This window comes from Coregonus clupeaformis, chromosome 16 (genome assembly GCF_020615455.1).
Source record: "Coregonus clupeaformis isolate EN_2021a chromosome 16, ASM2061545v1, whole genome shotgun sequence".
Taxonomy (NCBI): Eukaryota; Metazoa; Chordata; class Actinopteri; order Salmoniformes; family Salmonidae; genus Coregonus; species Coregonus clupeaformis.
Genome location: NC_059207.1, coordinates 59,722,943 through 59,742,800, shown reverse-complemented (window position 1 = coordinate 59,742,800; position 19,858 = coordinate 59,722,943). Strand labels below are relative to the sequence as shown.

The 19,858-nt window shown below is 43.5% G+C and overlaps 1 protein-coding gene across 1 annotated transcript in view; it reads right to left on the bottom strand.

Moving 5' to 3' along the window:
• Window positions 1–19,858, bottom strand: part of csmd2 (CUB and Sushi multiple domains 2) — a 421,278-nt gene that overhangs the window by 399,129 nt on the left and 2,291 nt on the right. Inside the window, exon 2 of the mRNA XM_045225492.1 lies at window positions 19,334–19,458. Coding sequence (XP_045081427.1) covers window positions 19,334–19,458 — 125 coding nt within the window. The remainder of the gene's footprint in view (window positions 1–19,333; window positions 19,459–19,858) is intronic.

Below are 19,858 nucleotides of genomic sequence, written 5' to 3'. Positions count from 1 at the left end.
CTCTTTATGTAGTGTTGTGGTGTCTCTCTTCATGTAGTGTTGTGGTCTCTCTTTATGTAGTGTTGTGGCGTCTCTCTTTATGTAGTGTTGTGGCGTCTCTCTTTATGTAGTGTTGTGGTGTCTCTCTTTATGTAGTGTTGTGGTGTCTCTCTTTATGTAGTGTTGTGGTGTATCTCTTTATGTAGTGTTGTGGTGTCTCTCTTTATGTAGTGTTGTGGTGTCTCTCTTTATGTAGTGTTGTGGCGTCTCTCTTTATATAGTGCTGTGGTGTCTCTCTTTATGTAGTGTTGTGGTGTCTCTCTTTATGTAGTGTTGTGGTGTCTCTCTTTATGTAGTGTTGTGGCATCTCTCTTTATGTAGTGTTGTGGCGTCTCTCTTTATGTAGTGTTGTGGTTTCTCTTTATGTAGTGTTGTGGCGTCTCTCTTTATGTAGTGTTGTGGCGTCTCTCTTTATGTAGTGTTGTGGCGTCTCTCTTTATGTAGTGTTGTGGCGTCTCTCTTTATGTAGTGTTGTGGTTTCTCTCTTTATGTAGTGTTGTGGTGTCTCTCTTTATGTAGTGTTGTGGTGTCTCTCTTTATGTAGTGTTGTGGTGTCTCTCTTTATGTAGTGTTGTGATGTCTCTCTCTATGTAGTGTTGTGGTGTCTCTCTTTATGTAGTGTTGTGGCGTCTCTCTTTATGTAGTGTTATGGTGTCTCTCTCTATGTAGTGTTGTGGTGTCTCTCTTTATGTAGTGTTGTGGCGTCTCTCTTTATGTAGTGTTGTGGTGTCTCTCTTTATGTAGTGTTGTGGCGTCTCTCTTTATGTAGTGTTGTGATGTCTCTCTTTATGTAGTGTTGTGGCGTCTCTCTTTATGTAGTGTTGTGGCGTCTCTCTTTATGTAGTGTTGTGGCGTCTCTTGTCATGATGTGTTTTGTCCTATATATATATTTTATATGATATTCCAGCATGACAGTGACCCAAAACACACAGCCAAGGCAACAAAGGAGTGGCTCAAGAAGAAGCACATTAAGGTCCTGGAGTGGCCTAGCCAGTCTCCAGACCTTAATATCATAGAAAATCTGTGGAGGGAGCTGAAGGTTCGAGTTGCCAAACGTCAGGCTCGAAACCTTAATGACTTGGAGAAGATCTGCAAAGAGGAGTAGGACAAAATCCCTCCTGATATGTGTGCAAACCTGGTGGCCAACTACAAGAAACGTCTGGTTTTGCCCCCAAGTACTAAGGCATGTTTTGCAGAGGGGTCAAATACTTATTTCCCTCATTAAACTGCAAATCAATTCATAACATTTTTCACATGCGTTTTTCTGGTTATTTTTGTTGTTATTCTTTCTCTCACTGTTCAAATAAACCTATCATTAAAATTGTAAACTGATCATGTCTTTGTCAGTGGGCAAACGTACCAAATCAGCAGGGGTTCAAATACTTTTTTCCCTCACTGTATCTCCCCCTATCACCTATCATCCTCCTCCCTCCCTCCCTTTCCCCCAGTTCTATCCATCCTCTTGGTTCTATCCATCCTCTTGGTTCTATCCAGCCTCTCCAGTCCTCTCCTCCCTTCCCCTCTCCTCAACTTCTTCCATCCCAGGATTAAATGAATGAAGGTTTATTACCGTATTGAGCCCGGGGACCGGGGGGACCGTGGTTGTATGCGAGGTGGGATAGAGCACCGCTGCTGTCAACACGACTCAATGTAAATTAGCGACATAAATGTTTTACACCTTGTCATCAAATCACTGCGTAATCTAACTGTATATAGCCTATGGGCAAGACGCATGGCACTAAATAATTAGATCAGTAAATATATAGCTTGGTAAATAAATAAAAAACTGGTAAACAGAAATATAGGCCTATCCAATTGTGTTATAGCCTATAAAAAGGTGCCATCTTATAAGATCAAACAGGGAGTTCTTCAATGAGACATTGAAGTTCTAGATTGCGGACTTAATATAAAACTTGAGTCATCGGACACATTTGTTTTCAAACCTTGGATTTCTAATCCTCTAATGTTTTTTTTTTTTATCTGATTTTAATAGCTAGCATTTCGATGGTGACAGTGGACACCCTTGTTTAACCTCCTCTTGAAAGTTTGAAACTCTTTGAGAAGTAGCGACTATTTAATGTTTTTCACCTGGGGTTGCTAAACATTACGTTTACCCATTGAATAAGAGACCCACCTAAATATAAACAATCCAGGCATTTATATATCAAATCCAGTCTTACTTTATCAAAGGCCTTTCAAAATCCGTTATGAATATGAGACCTGGATTCTTAGATGTTTCATGTTGTTCTATTATTTCTAGTAATTGTCTCATATTATCTCCAATTTATCGTCCATGTAAAAAATATGTCCGATTTTTTTATTTATTACATTTTATTTCACCTTTATTTAACCAGGTAAGCCAGTTGAGAACAAGTTCTCATTTACAACTGCGACCTGGCCAAGATAAAGCAAAGCAGTGCGATAAAAACAACAACACAGAGTTACATATGGGGTAAAAAAAACATAAAGTAAAAAAAAATACAACAGAAAATATATATACAGTGTGTGCAAATGTAGCAAGTTATGGGGGTAAGGCAATAAATAGGCTATAGTGCAAAATAATTACAATTAGTATTAACACTGGAATGCTAGATGTGCAAGAATGTATGTGCAAATAGAGATACTGGGGTGCAAAAGAGCAAAATAAATAACAATATAGGGATGAGGTAGTTGGGTGGGCTAATTTCAGATGGGCTGTGTACAGGTGCAGTGATCGGTAAGGTGCTCTGACAACTGATGCTTAAAGTTAGTGAGGGAGATAAGAGTCTCCAGCTTCAGAGATTTTTGCAATTCGTTCCAGTCATTGGCAGCAGAGAACTGGAAGGAATGGCGGCCAAAGGAGGTGTTGGCTTTGGGGATGACCAGTGAGATATACCTGCTGGAGCACAGACTACGGGTGGGTGCTGCTATGGTGACCAATGACCTAAGATAAGGCGGGGATTTGCCTAGCAGTGATTTATAGATGGCCTGGAGCCAGTGGGTTTGACGACGCACATGTAGTGAGGACCAGCCAACAAGAGCGTACAGGTCACAGTGGTGGGTAGTGTATGGGGCTTTGGAGACAAAACGGATGGCACTGTGATAGACTACATCCAATTTGCTGAGTAGAGTGTTGGAGGCTATTTTGTAAATGACATCGCCGAAGTCAAGGATCGGTAGGATAGTCAGTTTTACGAGGGCATGTTTGGCAGCATGAGTGAAGGAGGCTTTGTTGCGAAATAGGAAGCCAATTCTAGATTTAACTTTGGATTGGAGATTCTTAATGTGAGTCTGGAAGGAGAGTTTACAGTCTAACCAGACACTTAGGTATTTGTAGTTGTCCACATACTCTAGGTCAGACCCGTCGAGAGTAGTGATTCTAGTCGGGTGGGCGGGTGCCAGCAGCTTTCGATTGAAGAGCATGCATTTAGTTTTACTAGTGTTTAAGAGCAGTTGGAGGCTACTGAAGGAGTGTTGTATGGCATTGAAGCTCGTTTGGAGGTTTGTTAACACAGTGTCCAATGAAGGGCCAGATGTATACAAAATGATGTCGTCTGCGTAGAGGTGGATCTGAGAGTCACCAGAAGCAAGAGTGACATCATTGATATACATGGAGAAAAGAGTCTGCCCAAGAATTGAACCCTGTGGCACCCCCATAGAGACTGCCATAGGTCCAGACAACAGGCCCTCCGATTTGACACATTGAACTCTATCTGAGAAGTAGTTGGTGAACCAGGCGAGGCAGTCATTTGAGAAACCAAGGCTATTTAGTCTTCCAATAAGAATGCGATTTTTGACAGAGTCGAAAGCCTTGGCCAGGTCGATGAAGACGGCTGCACAGTACTGTCTATTATCGATCGCGGTTATAATATCGTTTAGGACCTTGACTGAAGTGTACCCATGACCAGCTCGGAAACCGGATTGCATTGCGGAGAAGGTATGGTGGGATTCGAAATGGTCGGTGATCTGTTTGTTAACTTTCAAATACTTTCAAAAGGCAGGGCAGGATGGATATAGGTCTGTAACTGTTTGGTTCTAGAGTGTCACCCCCTTTGAAGAGGGGGATGACCGCAGCAGCTTTCCAATCTCTGGGGATATCAGACGTTACGAAAGAGAGGTTGAACAGGCTAGTAATAGGGGTTGCGACAATTTCGGCGGCTAGTTTTAGAAAGAAAGGGTCCGGGGGGGCAGCGGAGGGTGCAGAGTTGGTGGCCGGGGTAGTGGTAGCCAGGTGGAAAGCATGGCCAGCCGTAGCCGTAGTTCATCCGATCAGGATGAACAATACCTGGTAAAACCTTTTTAATTTTTAATTCTGAGTGCATCACAACATTGAAGTGTAGCAGGCCTCCAGTTTTTTAGATGGACTGGATCTTTATATTTGCCATCTGGATCTTTTTTTAATGGTAGCGAAATCAGACCTTCCTGCTGAGTACCTGACAGACTACCATTTCTGTAGGAGTAGTTAAAACAAGCTAATAAAGGAGCTTTGAGAATATAAAAAGGCTTGATATACCTCTATCGGTATGCCATTAAGCCCTGGTGCCATCTAGCCCTGGGGCCATCTAGCCCTGGTGCCATCTAGCCCTGGTGCCATCTAGCCCTGATGCCATCTAGCCCTGGTGCCATCTAGCCCTGGTGCCATTAAGCCCTGGTGCCATCTAGCCCTGGGGCCATCTAGCCCTGGTGCCATCTAGCCCTGGTGCCATCTAGCCCTGGGTCCATCTAGCCCTGGTGCCATCTAGCCCTGGTGCCATCTAGCCCTGGTGCCATCTAGCCCTGGGGCCATCTAGCCCTGGTGCCATCTAGCCCTGGTGCCATCTAGCCCTGGTGCCATCTAGCCCTGGTGCCATCTAGCCCTGGTGCCATCTAGCCCTGGTGCCATCTAGCCCTGGTGCCATCTAACCCTGGGGCCATCTAGCCCTGGTGCCATCTAGCCCTGGTGCCATCTAGCCCTGGGGCCATCTAGCCCTGGTGCCATCTAGCCCTGGTGCCATCTAGCCCTGGGGCCATCTAGCCCTGGTGCCATCTAGCCCTGGTGCCATCTAGCCCTGGTGCCATCTAGCCCTGGGTCCATCTAGCCCTGGGGCCATCTAGCCCTGGTGCCATCTAGCCCTGGTGCCATCTAGCCCTGGTGCCATCTAGCCCTGGGGCCATCTAGCCCTGGTGCCATCTAGCCCTGGGGCCATCTAGCCCTGGTGCCATCTAGCCCTGGTGCCATCTAGCCCTGGGTCCATCTAGCCCTGGGTCCATCTAGCCCTGGTGCCATCTAGCCCTGGGTCCATCTAGCCCTGGGTCCATCTAGCCCTGGTGCCATCTAGCCCTGGTGCCATCTAGTCCTGGGTCCATCTAGCCCTGGTGCCATCTAGCCCTGGTGCCATCTAGCCCTGGTGCCATCTAGCCCTGGTGCCATCTAGCCCTGGGTCCATCTAGCCCTGGTGCCATCTAGCCCTGGTGCCATCTAGCCCTGGTGCCATCTAACCCTGGTGCCATCTAGCCCTGGTGCCATCAAGCCCTGGTTCCATCTAGCCCTGGTGCCATCTAGCCCTGGGTCCATCTAGCCCTGGTGCCATCTAGCCCTGGGGCCATCTAGCCCTGGTTGCATCTAGCCCTGGTGCCATCTAGCCCTGAGTCCATCTAGCCCTGGTGCCATCTAGCCCTGGTGCCATCTAGCCCTGGGTCCATCTAGCCCTGGTGCCATCTAGCCCTGGTGCCATCTAGCCCTGGGTCCATCTAGCCCTGGTGCCATCTAGCCCTGGGGCCATCTAGCCCTGGTGCCATCTAGCCCTGGGGCCATCTAGCCCTGGTGCCATCTAGCCCTGGGTCCATCTAGCCCTGGTGCCATCTAGCCCTGGTGCCATCTAGCCCTGGGTCCATCTAGCCCTGGTGCCATCTAGCCCTGGGGCCATCTAGCCCTGGTGCCATCTAGCCCTGGGGCCATCTAGCCCTGGTGCCATCTAGCCCTGGGGCCATCTAGCCCTGGGGCCATCTAGCCCTTGTGCCATCTAGCCCTGGTGCCATCTAGCCCTGGGGTTTTTCCAGACTGAAAGGATTGAATAGCCTCAAAACGTTATTCCTCTACTTTGGCCTGATCCTCCTCTACTTTGGCCTGATCCTCCTCTACTTTGGCCTGATCCTCCTCTACTTTGGCCTGATCCTCCTCTACTTTGGCCTGATCCTCCTCTACTTTGGCCTGATCCTCCTCTACTTTGGCCTGATCCTCCTCTACTTTGGCCTGTTCCTCCTCTACTTTGGCCTGATCCTCCTCTACTTTGGCCTGATCCTCCTCTACTTTGGCCTGATCCTCCTCTACTTTGGCCTGATCCTCCTCTACTTTGGCCTGATCCTCTCTACTTTGGCCTGATCCTCCTCTACTTTGGCCTGATCCTCCTCTACTTTGGCCTGATCCTCCTCTACTTTGGCCTGATCCTCCTCTACTTTGGCCTGATCCTCCTCTACTTTGGCCTGATCCTCCTCTACTTTGGCCTGATCCTCCTCTAATTTGGCCTGATCCTCCTCTACTTTGGCCTGATCCTCCTCTACTTTGGCCTGATCCTCCTCTACTTTGGCCTGATCCTCCTCTACTTTGGCCTGATCCTCCTCTACTTTGGCCTGATCCTCCTCTACTTTGGCCTGATCCTCCTCTACTTTGGCCTGATCCTCCTCTACTTTGGCCTGATCTGTTTGTGCATTTGTTAATTTTCAATTGTTTTATTATTTGGATATAATTATTTACAGTAATTATCATTCAGAGGGTGAGGATGAGACAGAAAATACAACATCATATTTCACTTCCTCTTTTAAAATATAATTTGGAGAATCATCGATGAGTTTCTGCAAATTACTTTTGGTAGCGTTCCTGTGTTGGAAATTCAGGAAGAAATATGTGAATTTTTCTCCATATTCCATCCAGTTTGCTTTATTTTTGTAATAGGTTACATTAGATCGTTCTTGAATAAGTTCCTCCAGTTCTTTTTGTTTTTCCTCTAACTTGTTTTGTATCTCTGTTGTTAGTTCCCCCTTCTGTTTGAGCAACAATTTTTGGTTTCTTGCTGAGGAACGTAACAGTCAGTAGTTTTTCACCCCTCTCTCTCTCTAACCCAAGGACAGATAGCGCTGTGATGCAGTTGGAGATCACAAAACGTAGGTCAAAGCAGGTGAGTGTAGCCCATGGGAAACTGCAAGCTAGTAGGGTTGCAAAATTTTGGAAACGTTCCCTAAATTCCCAGGTTTTCCAGAAATTGGACAATTCTGGATTTCCTGCTTATTCCCCTCTGATTCTGGTAATTTCTGGAAAACATGTGAATTTGGGGAACGTTACCGTCATTTTGCAACCCTACTAGCTACACACTTAGAAAAATAGAAAAAAAGGTGCTATCTAGACCCTAAAAGGGATCTTCGTCTGTTCCCACAGGAGAACCCTTTGAAGAACCATTTTAATTCAAGGTAGAACCCTTTCCACAGAGGGTTCTACATGTAACCCAAAATAGTTATCCCTGGTACCAAAAAGGGTTCTCCTATGTGGACAACCAAAGAACCCTTTTGGAACCTTTTTTTCTAAGAGTGTAGTTAGCAGTGAACAATCCCCGTTCTGAGACTTAGAAGTGGCTGCTTCCTTTGTGGACTTTTTGTGGGTAATGATGCTTTTGTGGGTGGCACATGTCGGATTCAGAGAGTTCCTGGTTTGAGCCCAGGTTGGGGCAAGGAGAGGGATGGAAGCAACACTTACCTGTGCTCAGTCGTGTAGTTCCTTCACCTTCTCTAAGTCAAGGACAGCGCAGTGATGCCGTGTGAGTTTTTCTGTTTATGTATGACAGCATGATTTATGAACACTTAGTCCAGCACTTAATTATTCACCAAAACTCTTTAGGAGTTTCCCCCCTCACGGCACTTTGCAATTATTATTGGGCCGTTTTAGAGTAATGACCCAGCATTTACTGGTGTTAAATTGATGAAACAAGACACATACTAATTCCCTATAGTTCGCCAGAAGCTAGGTTTCCATCCAATTGGCGAACAATTTTCATACAAATAATTCCCAAATCCGCATTAAAACAACGGGCATTTTCCCACCAGAGATGTGTTTTCATCAAATTGACTTGTTGCGGATAAAAGGCTGTGTGTGGTAATGTAGTGCACATAAAAATCACTTTTTCAGTTAAATTCCCACCAAAAATAATACAAGTTAAATGGCATTCCATCGCATTTTCAACTCTACTGATGGTTTTGTCACAAACATTTGCGTTATATAGTGAATGTGCCAACTCTGGTCTTGGCATGTTCCAGCCAACAGCTCACATATACAGTGCAGGTAATTAATAAATAAAATAATAAAAAGCAAGTTAGTTACTTAAAAATCATACAATGTGATTTTCTGGATTTTTGTTTATATTCCGTCTCTCACAGTTGAAGTGTACCTATGATAAAAATTACAGACCTTTACATGCTTTGTAAGTAGGAAAACCTGCAAAATCGGCAGTGTATCAAATACTTGTTCTCCCCACTGTATAATAAAGTTGTTTCCACCCCCATTTCTCGCATAATTCATTTTACCGACACAACAAGATCCCACCTTGTCTAGCGTATTTTGTTTTGAAAGCATTTGGAAAGCTAACTGACAAATTTGTAGTTTCTATCAGGCCTGTCATGAATTTATTTTATTTTTTATTATTATTTTATCCGTCATAAATAGGTTAAATGGAAACCTGGTAAATTTCACACAAAAAATGGTCAGTTCCCAAACAGTGCATTAGGAATATTGCCACGACCATTGTCAGAGTGATGTGTGTGTGTGTGTGTGCGCGCACGTGTGTGTGTGTGTGTGTGTGCCACAGCCAGAGCTAATGATTGATTGATTAAATTGTTTTTTCCCCCCTTATCAATCTACACACAATACCCCATAATGACAAAACAAAACAGGTTTTTAGAAATGTTTGCAAATGTATTAAAAATTAAAAAATTAAATATAACATTTACATAAGTATTCAGACCCTTTACTCAGTACTTTGTTGAAGCACCTTTGGCAGCGATTACAGTCTCGAGTCCTCTTGGGTATGACGCTACAAGCTTGGCACACATGTATTTGGGGAGTTTCTCCCATTGTTCTCAGCAGATCCTCTCAAGCTCTGTCAGGTTGGATGGGGAGCGTCAATGCACAGCTATTTTCAGGTCTCTCCAGAGATGTTCGATTGGTTTCATGTCCGGGCTCAGGCTGGGCCACTCATGGATATTCAGAGACTTGTCCCAAAGCCACTCCTGTGCTGTCTTGGCTGTGTGCTTCACCGTAGGGATGGTGCCAGGTTTCCTCCAGACGTGACGCTTGGCATTCAGGCCAAATAGTTAAATCTTGGTTTCATCAGACCAGAGAATCTTGTTTCTCATGGTCTGAGATTCCTTTAAGTGCCTTTTGGCAAACTCCAAGCAGGCTGTCATGTGCCTTTTACTGAGGAGTGGCTTCCGTCTGGCCACTCTACCATAAAGGCCTAATTGGTAGAGTACTGCAGAGATGGTTGTCCTTCTGGAAGGTTCTCCCAACTCCACAGAGGAACTATATAGCTCTGCCAGAGTGACCATCGGTCTCTTAGTCACCTCCCTGACCAAGGCCTTTCTCCCCCAATTGCTCAGTTTGGCCGGGTGGCCAGTTCTAGGAAGAGTCTTGGTGGTTCCAAACTTCTTCCATTTAAGAATGATGGAGGCCACTGTGTTCTTGGGGACCTTCAATGCTGCAGACATTTTTTGGTACCCTTCCCCAGATCTGTGCCTCGACACAATCTTCATTCGGAGCTCTACGGACAATTCGTTCGACCTCATGGCTTGGTTTTTGCTCTGACATGTACTGTCAACTGTGGGACCTTATATAGACAGCTGTGTGCCTTTTGCAAATCATGTCCAATCAATTGAATTTACCACAAGTGGACTCCAATCAAGTTGTAGAAACATCTCAAGGATGATCAGTGGAAACAGGATTCATTTTTATTTTTAATACATTTGCTAAAATCTCTAAAAACCTGTTTTCACTTTTTCATTATGGGGTATTGTGTGTAGATTGATGAGGAAATTTTTTTATTTAATCAATTTTAGAATAAGGCTGTAACGTAACAAAATGTGGAAAAAGTCAAGGGGTCTGAATAGTTTCCGAATGCAATATGTATGTGGCCACAGGTTAACCTATAGAGGTAAAAGAAAGCCACCAGTGGGGATAATTACACTATACAAAAGTATGTGGACACTCATTTAAATAGAATGGACTTACTGAAGAGCTAGGTAACTTTCAACATGACACTGTCATAGGAGGCCACCTTTCCAACAAGTGAGTTCATCATATTTCTGCCTTGATCAACTGTAAGTGCCGTTGCTGTTATTGTGAAGTTGAAATGTCCAGGAGCAACAACGTCTCAGCCGCGAAGTGGTAGGCCACACAAGCTCACACTCACTACCGAGTTCCAAACTGCCTCTGGAAGCAACGTCAGCACAAGAACTGTTCGCCAGTGCTAGAGCTGCCCCGGTCAACTGTAAGTGCTGTTATTGTGAAGTGAAACGTCTAGGAGTAACAACGGCTCAGCCGTGAAGCTCACAGAACTGGATCGCTGAGTGCTGAAGCGCGTAAAAATCGTCTGTCCTCGGTTGCAACACTCACTACCGAGTTCCAAACTGCCTCTGGAAGCAACGTCAGCACAATAACTGTTCGTCGGGAGCTTCATGAAATAGGTTTCTATGGCCGAGCAGCCGCATACAAGCCTAAGATCACCATGCGCAATGCCAAGCGTCGGCTGGAGTGGTTTAAAGCTCACCGCCATTGGACTCTGGAGCAGAGGAAACACGTTCTCTGAAGTGATGAATCATGCCTCTCCATCTAGCAGTCCGACGGAAGAATATGGTTTTGGCGGATTAGAAGAGAACGCTACCTACCCCAATGCATAGTGCCAACTGTAAAGTTTGGTGGAGGAGGAATAATTGTCTGGGGCTGTTTTTCATGGTTCGGGCTAGGCCCCTTAGTTCCAGTGAAGGGAAATCTTAACGCTACATCATACAATGACATTCTAGATAATTCTGTGCTTCCAACTTTGTGGCAACAGTTTGGTTAAGGCCCTTTCCTGTTTCAGCATGACAATGCCCCCGTGTACAAAGTGAGGTCCATACAGAAATGTTTTGTCGAGATCGGTGTGGAAGAACTTGACTGGCCTGCACAGAGCCTTGACCTCAACCCCATCAAACAACTTTGGGATGAATTGGAAACCTGACTGCAAGCCAGGCCTAATTGCCCAACATCAGTGCCCGACCTCACTAATGCTCTTGTGGCTGAATGGAAGCAAGTCCCCGCAGCAATGTTCCAACATCTAGTGGAAGGCCTTCCCAGAAGAGTGGAGGCTGTTATAGCAGCAAAGGGGGGACCAACTCCATATTAATGCCCATGATTTTGGAATGAGATGTTTGACGACCAGGTGTCCACATATTTTTGGTCATGTAGTGTATCACATACAGAACTGGAGTGGTTAATTAGTCAGTTGTGGGCAATCAAAAGTCCAGATCCGTGGTACTGGGTTGATCACAGTAGGACTGGTGAGGTTAACGTATTGAACGAGGAACTAGAGCGCAGGTGACGCCTTGCGAGGGCATCTGGCTTGGTGAAGTTCAATTATTACGCGTAATGTTTTGATAAAATGTTTTGACAAATGAGGTAAAACAGGTATGCCCCTGGGTTACTATTGTCAGATGTTAATGTGAGTGTTTGTGGTTTCTGTGATATGAGAGTGTAGAAAGAAGTGTTCATCTGAAGTTTGGATAATAACATATAGGAATTTGCATAATAAGAGAATGGAATTTGCATAATAAAATGATTGAAATGTGGATAATAAGTTTCGATATACAACGTTGTCTTGGGGTTCCGTAAACCACTGCCCATCATAGTGAGAGTACATGGAGTGGTGGATGTGAGTACCTAAGATTTCTAACGTTATATATGGATTCTGTGAATATATGAAAATATGACAAATTGTATGTGTATAATCTATTACTACAGATTTGATGAAGTAATAATGGAACATAAAATATTCATATAGCAACTTGCGCACCCAAACGTAGACATATGTCAGGGGTGGGACAAAATAAATAAAAGCTTTTTGAGTTGGTCCCATTTATGGATCATTTGATAAAGATAAGGTTTAAGCATTATATGACTGTCTACAAAGTCTGGGCAATAGTCTCAGAACATAGTTGGCGTAGTCCACTTTCGGTAAAAATATGGGGAATTGACTTACCCTGACCAATGTAACTATAAAACGCTTATGGGATTTTCTCCGTCCTGGTAATACATTAAAACCAAAACTGCCCATAAAGCCTGAAATTGTTTTTCTTTCCGCAGTAAGAGAGAATTAAGATGGAATTATCGACGTAACTTATAACGTCGTACAAAGCCAAATTATGGTTTCCATCAAAATAATTATCATAATAATATAATAATAATATGCCATTTAGCAGACGCTTTTATCCAAAGCGACTTACAGTCATGTGCATACATTTGGGTTTTTTACGTATTGCGGAGCTGATGTGATGTAGTAAAGGAATTTCTAACTGTTGCAAGAGAAAAGATAATCAGTTTTTATTAAACTCGCCAGATATGTTTCCAAATCAACGAATGTCAATTTAACTATTTGACTGCTAATTTATTTCCCTTTGTGAAATCTCTGCGGAGGAACACTTTGACGAACTGGTAATGGTGTCGTAATTTAATTGTGTTATTACGTGGCAGATGTTAAGGCTACAAACCGTTGTAATTGGGTCTATTTGTGGGATTTACTTGTCATTTCAATAGGCATAGGATCTGTGTTACTGACTAAAATATGGGTTTCTGATTGTAATTCAACTAAGGCCATGGGGTTGCTTAGCTAGATACAGCAGCCAGGGTTTGTTTTAAGATGTAAACTGGACGATTTAGCAGCTTGCTTGGTTCAAATGGAAATTCTCATTTATTCAACGTGAATAGCGGAACGATTTTGGAGGTAATAATTTGTTTTGTTGCCTAATGGTTTGCTGGAGGGACCTACTGAGAATGGGGTTGCAATTTAAAACACTGAAATTAATATGGATATGAATTGAATATATGCTTGTCAACAACAGCAAGTGTTTGTTTAATTACCTGTAGTCTACTCAGAAGGGACTGTTACCTATATCTAATGCATTCTAATAATAGCAGATAGGCGATTGCGATAGAGCTGTGACCCTGATCATAATTGATAACTTTACATGGGTATTAATTATTGCATGATAAAACAAGGCTACAACAGCAATGAATTGATGTTGTGGGCAGAAAGAGGCTCTCGCATTGTGAGCTATTTTAGCTCGCATCGAAATGTATATTTTTCGTGATGAATTGGCTGATGTGTTTTATTTTATTAATTTTGCGCATTACGTGTTAATCTTAACATAATAGATGTTTAATAAGTGTGAAGCAGTAGAGGTTGGTATTAAAAATATAGAGTAATATTGTTTGTGTAGACTGAAATGAAAACAATGCCTTCTCATTATGTGAATGGAAATATGTTACTAGTGGTTCTTTGGATAGACTCTAATAATGGCATGTTTTAGTCCTCGGGTGAAAGCGAGTCACGCTCGCTGGGGCTATATCAGGCTGTAAGGGATGCAGTGGGACATTTGGAGCAGAGGTATGAAGAGATGAATCGGAAACGTTCTTTGACATTTTCTAATGATTGTTGCTCGGTTTTGTAGTTTAGGTAACACCAGTGATTTAAGCAAAATAGTTAATGTATTCTAAAACGATAATCTGTTCCCATTACATGGAACAGTGTCAAGTAATTAAAGTTAGTTGTGACTGTTACGCTGATGAGACAGCACCAACTTGTTGAATGTTCTAGATTTGTTAACCAACAGCTTTATATTTTTACTAAATCAATGCAACAGGTTACAATAATAAGATTACCGGAAAGGGGTTCTGGGTTTGTTTATTTTAGAAGGTGTTTGTTCTGCTTAACGGGACGTTGTATTATCTGATGTGTTTTAACTTTACCCTACGGGAAATTAGATTGGAGTTAATATTGGGAGTAAGTGTTAGTAGAGTTTTTAAGAAGTAATTCTGTCAAGCGACAGCATTGGGGTTACCAAACTTAAAATGACCTTTTACAATTTTCATTCATGAACATGACGGGCATTGTGGTGCGGTGGTAATGGGAAATCATGGGGAAAAGAGAGACCAGTCATATACGGGAGTAATTCTTTAGACTCGGTGGCGAGATGAATGTTGCTGTGTCTAAATAAGAGTTCAAAAACTTTGGGGTGGATTAAAACAAACAATGAATGATTGGAGGGAGTACAGTGGACCTATCACTGTGGTCTTGGGGAGAGCAGTTAGTGAAATTCGGCCGTTTTAGAAGTATAAAGGTATCCGGATTCGACCGTAAAGGGAGCTCCCAAATTAAATAAGGCCTGGCCATTTTTGTTTGTTTTTGCCCTATGGTTTGCAAATACCCACAACACACTTATTATGAACATTTGTTAGTGGTGTTAATACCATGATTAATTTATTGTGTGACCCATTTCATTTGGTTTAGTGGGTTTTTCACGGGTTAGAGCCCATTAATACCCAAGAGGACTCGATGCTGTAATCGCTGCTTTGACAGGAAATGTGAATTGAAAAACTTACTGTAACCCGATATGAAATGGATGAAATGTTTGATTGTTTTAAAATAATTAGTCTAATATAGAAACTTATTTGAAGGGTTTGAATTACCTCTGACCTCTGTCCTGTCTTTCTAGTGTGGATTGATCGCCCTCACTGGAACGCCGAGAGACATTGGGTGATGATTTAAAGGTAATCGTAATACTGATTTGAGGGTCATTTGTAATACTGACAATTATGAACAAGTTTAAAGTTCATAGCCATATTTGTGATTCGGTCCACGGGAGAAGGAGAGGGCGTTGCCTTTCAATTAGGGTAGGCTGTCTTAAGTCTATTTTCCTATGACCGTATGGGTTAAAACAATTCTTAATGGTGTTATTAAGGGGTAGTTATTCTAATTCAATTTGTTATTTTAAAATGGGTTTTATTTCACCAGTAGTGTTGTTGTTTTTACACATTAATCACATTGTGAGTAATGTGTCAAAATGGGGGAATTACCAGTCCTTGCTTGTCTGGATTTCCTGAATCAGAAATTAACTGAACTAAACTGTTGTTCTGATCCGTCCTCTCTCGAGGTTATGGTGAAGGTGACTACAGATGGTATCTACACGCATGGAAGGGATAATTCAGCCGAGAACGACGTGAACCTCAAAACTACCACTGATCGGCTGAAGAAGAAAATGGCGTTCTGTATGGTCCTGCTACCGAGATACCTGAGTCCGAGCCAGCAACCTGTACACAGCATCCAATCAAAGCTATCAACTGCTTTTTCTCTCATGCCTTTTCTCTCAGGAGTGTGACATGAGTCCACGTGGAGTGTGCATGGAGAGAGATCTGTTCCAAAATTATTTCATGTTGCTGGTATACTGGTTGGCAAATGGACAAGACATAATAGGCGTTGTGGTGGGGCTCAGGTGAGACATTAGTCTGTCTGGGAAAATCTGATTATTTCTTAGACATTGAAATTGGGACATCATCATGGGCCATCCATTTGGAACTATAAAGCTATCTGAAGAAGAAAATGAAGAGACGCCAGAAGATTGAGTGCCGGGAAGGAGGGGGGTGGTCAACTGTACCCGTAATTGATTTAGGCTTGTCTAAAATTGCTTATTTTAGGGTATCAGGTTGATTGTGGAGGTCTATACACTGCTAAATGTATGGTAATTTAGATTAGGAATGAATTAAGATACTGATCTGTAATTATAATATTGTATGTTTCCATTTATTAAAACATTTTAGTAATTTAGCAGACGCTCTTTTCCAGAGCGACTTACAGTTAGTGAGTGCATACATTTTCATACTGGCCCCCCGTGGGAATCAAACCCGCAACCCTGGCGTTGCAAACACCATGTTCTACCAACTGAGCCACACGAGACTCACGTTAATATAAATGTACATTCTGCCACTATTCTCAGCCCTGGTGAATGGAGAGGGTGAACTCTGCTCCTGATAGTGAAACTGATCCTAATCTATTTGACCTATTTCCATTCATTACATTTACACCAAATGACATGTTGATGATTATGATAATGATCAGGCACTATGCTAATGGAACATAGAGTCCATAGGCGTTGCCTTGTAAATAGTGGAATCATGACGCTTGTCCTGGGTCATGTTCATTAGGCACTAAACGGAAGAACTGTTACTTAAACCGGGAGTCACTACCTGGATGTGTCCAATAAGATTCGTTTCTACGGAGGGTACTATAGGGATGGAAAATGGCTATATCCACCATGCTGACCAATGGGAGTGTGCTCAATATCAACATGATGATTTTGTTTCATACTGATGAAAAATGATTTAGATTGCTGATCATTTCTTTAATGATATTTTAATGTTTATATAATTCCCAATGAAGGCTCATTTTATGTTTCAGGTTGAAAGCTCAATGAACCAACGGAGGGAGCTTGGATGGAAATAAGGTTTTGATTCTCTGTTGTTCTTATTTTTAATAATTTATATATTCTGCAACAAATATTAGTAAGATTTTACATGTTACTGTTCATAATTTTCCCGGAAGGAATGTAGTCTCTTGAGAGGGGAATGTGAGAGAAAACTTAACATGTAACATGTTTACCTGCTTTGTTTAATATTAATAATTAACAATTATATACTGTTCTACTAACGCTGTGTTTTTGTGAAGGGATGGTGTCTTCTCCAGCTCCCTGCAGCTAGTCTAGGCGTGTGGTCAAGGACATGGGTTTTACTCGAGATAGGGGTATCTGGAGCTGATTTATGAATGGTTTGGTATTTCTATGTTGGCCGGGTGTGGTTCCCAATCAGAGGCAGCTCTCGATCGTTGTCTCTGATTGGGGATCATACTTAGGCAGCCATTTTGCCTACCTTAGTTGTGGGATCTTGTTTCTGTTTTGGCTTGTGTTTTGTGTAGCCTGTTGAGCTTCACGTTCGTTTGTATTTTGTTGTTTTGATTCTTTATTCAGTTAATAAATAAATATGTACGCATACCACGCTGCACATTGGTCTGATCCGTCTGTCGACGAGCGTGACAGAAGATCCCACCACCAACGGACCAAGCAGCGTGGCCAGGAGGAGCAGTCATGCTGGACACAGGTGGGGAAGACATTCTGGACATGGGAGGAGATATTGGCCAGTAAGGGACCCTGGGCGAAGGAAGAAGCCCAGGCAGGAAATGATCAACAGCGACATCGTAGTTCAATGTACTGTCACGCCCTGACCTTGAAAGCCCTGTTTTCTCTAGTTGATTTGGTCAGGGTGTGAATTCTAGATTGTGTATTTCTATGTTGGCCGGGTGTGGCTCACTGTCGATCGTTGTCTCTGATTGGGGATTATACTTAAGCAGCCATTTTGCCTACCTTAGTTGTGGGATCTTGTTTCTGTTTGGGCTTGTGTTTTGTGTAGCCTGTTGAACTTCACGTTCGTTTGTATTTTGTTGTTTTGATTCTTTATTCAGTTAATAAAGGAATATGTACGCATACCACGCTGCACCTTGGTCTGATCCGTCTGTCAACGAGCGTGACACTACTATTATCCAATGTATAAAACACCAATTACAAATGTTGCTACATAGGACCGACTCCAGGTGGTGGGTCACATATGGCTTCTGCATATTTACTAAAAGGTAAGGCTATAGTCACTGTTGCAATCTCATCTTCAATCCACTCGTAGCTATCTAACCTGTGTGTGTGAGTGAGTGTGTGTGTGTGTGTGTGTGTGTGTGTGTGTGTGTGTGTGTGTGTGTGTGTGAGTGAGTGTGTGTGTGTGTGTGTGTGTGTGTGTGTGTGAGTGTGTGTGTGTGTGTGTGTGTGTGTGTGTGTGTAGCCTGCAGGCTATAAGGTACTCTGGTGAGAATCTGATGATAGAGTGTATTAACCTGTGTGTCATCTAGGTCCAAAAGGCTTCTACCCTCAAGCCATAAGACTCCTGAAAAGCTAATCATGGCTAACCAGACTATTTGCATTGCTCCCTACTGTTATTTCCCATTGACTCTGTACCGGTACCCCCTGTATATAGCCTCCCTACTGTTATTTCCCATTGACTCTGTACCGGTACCCCCTGTATATAGCCTCCCTACTGTTATTTTATTTTACAGCTGCTCTTTAGTTATTAGCTTTTTTTCTTTTAAAGTTTTTTTTTTCTTCTTAAAAACTGCATTGTTGGTTAAGGGCTGTAAGTAAGCATTTCACTGTAATGTCTACACATGTTGTATTCGGCGCATGTGGCCAATAACATTTGATCTCAACTCTCATCTCCTACAGCACAGTAGCTACACTCCTACCTACCACTACGAGCTCCAATATCTGTGAAGATAATCCTCCCAATGCAGCCAGGTAACTCAAGATCCAAGACGATATTCAACGTCTGTCCAGGTCCCAGGACGATGGCCCTGAGGGTTGTGTGTTCAATCTTACCCAAACCTTAAACCTTACCTTAACCATTCGGAATTAATGGCTAAACTTAACCCCCCCACCGAACAAACGTTGGATATTGAAGTCAGGCCGTGATACCTTGTTGTCCAATGGACCATACACACAAACACACACATTAACAGAATACCCACATATACCTGAAACACACTGTGAACTGAGACCCAGTCCCTCACCTTTACTCTGCTACATTCACACACAATCATTGGAAATGTATCCAACAGCCGTCTAACATTTCATACATCAGCCAGTTTTGGTGGTTAGGCTTTGGAGCCACACAGCCAGCAGGCAGAGGCCATGGACGACACATATAGGTCTTGACCAGTCTGTCTGGTGGGAATATGGGAATGTGATATGCCTTGTGGGCAGTAGCCTGTCCAGCTAACAGAAACACATACAGCACGAACAGATAGTGACATGCGCACACAGATACAGACAGACCCAGATACAGACAGACCCTGATGCAGACAGACCCAGATACAGACAGACCCTGATACAGACAGACCCTGATACAGACAGACCCAGATACAGACAGACCCAGATACAGACAGACCCTGATACAGACAGACCCAGATACAGACAGACCCTGATACAGACAGACCCTGATACAGACAGACCCAGATACAGACAGACCCAGATACAGACAGACCCTGATGCAGACAGACCCAGATACAGACAGACCCTGATGCAGACAGACCCAGATACAGACAGACCCTGATGCAGACAGACCCTGCCCATACCTCTGCAGATGGGTCTGTCGTACACCCCCCCACCCCCATACCTCTGCAGATGGGTCGGTCGTCGCTCCAGCCTACGTAACTGTCTGTTACTCTCAGGCAGCTGATGCTTTTAGAGCCCTGCAGATCATAACCCTCATCACAGGAGAAATGCACCGTGGCACCCCGCCTGTAGGGGGAGGTAGAGACACAGATGGTTATACACGTCCAGATCATAACCCTCATCACAGGAGAAATGCACCGTGGCACCCCGCCTGTAGGGGGAGGTAGAGACACAGATGGTTATACACGTCCAGATCATAACCCTCATCACAGGAGAAATGCACCGTGGCACCCCGCCTGTAGGGGAGGTAGAGACACAGATGGTTATACACGTCCAGATCATAACCCTCATCACAGGAGAAATGCACCGTGGCACCCCGCCTGTAGGGGGAGGTAGAGACACAGATGGTTATACACGTCCAGATCATAACCCTCATCACAGGAGAAATGCACCGTGGCACCCCGCCTGTAGGGGGAGGTAGAGACACAGATGGTTATACACGTCCAGATCATAACCCTCATCACAG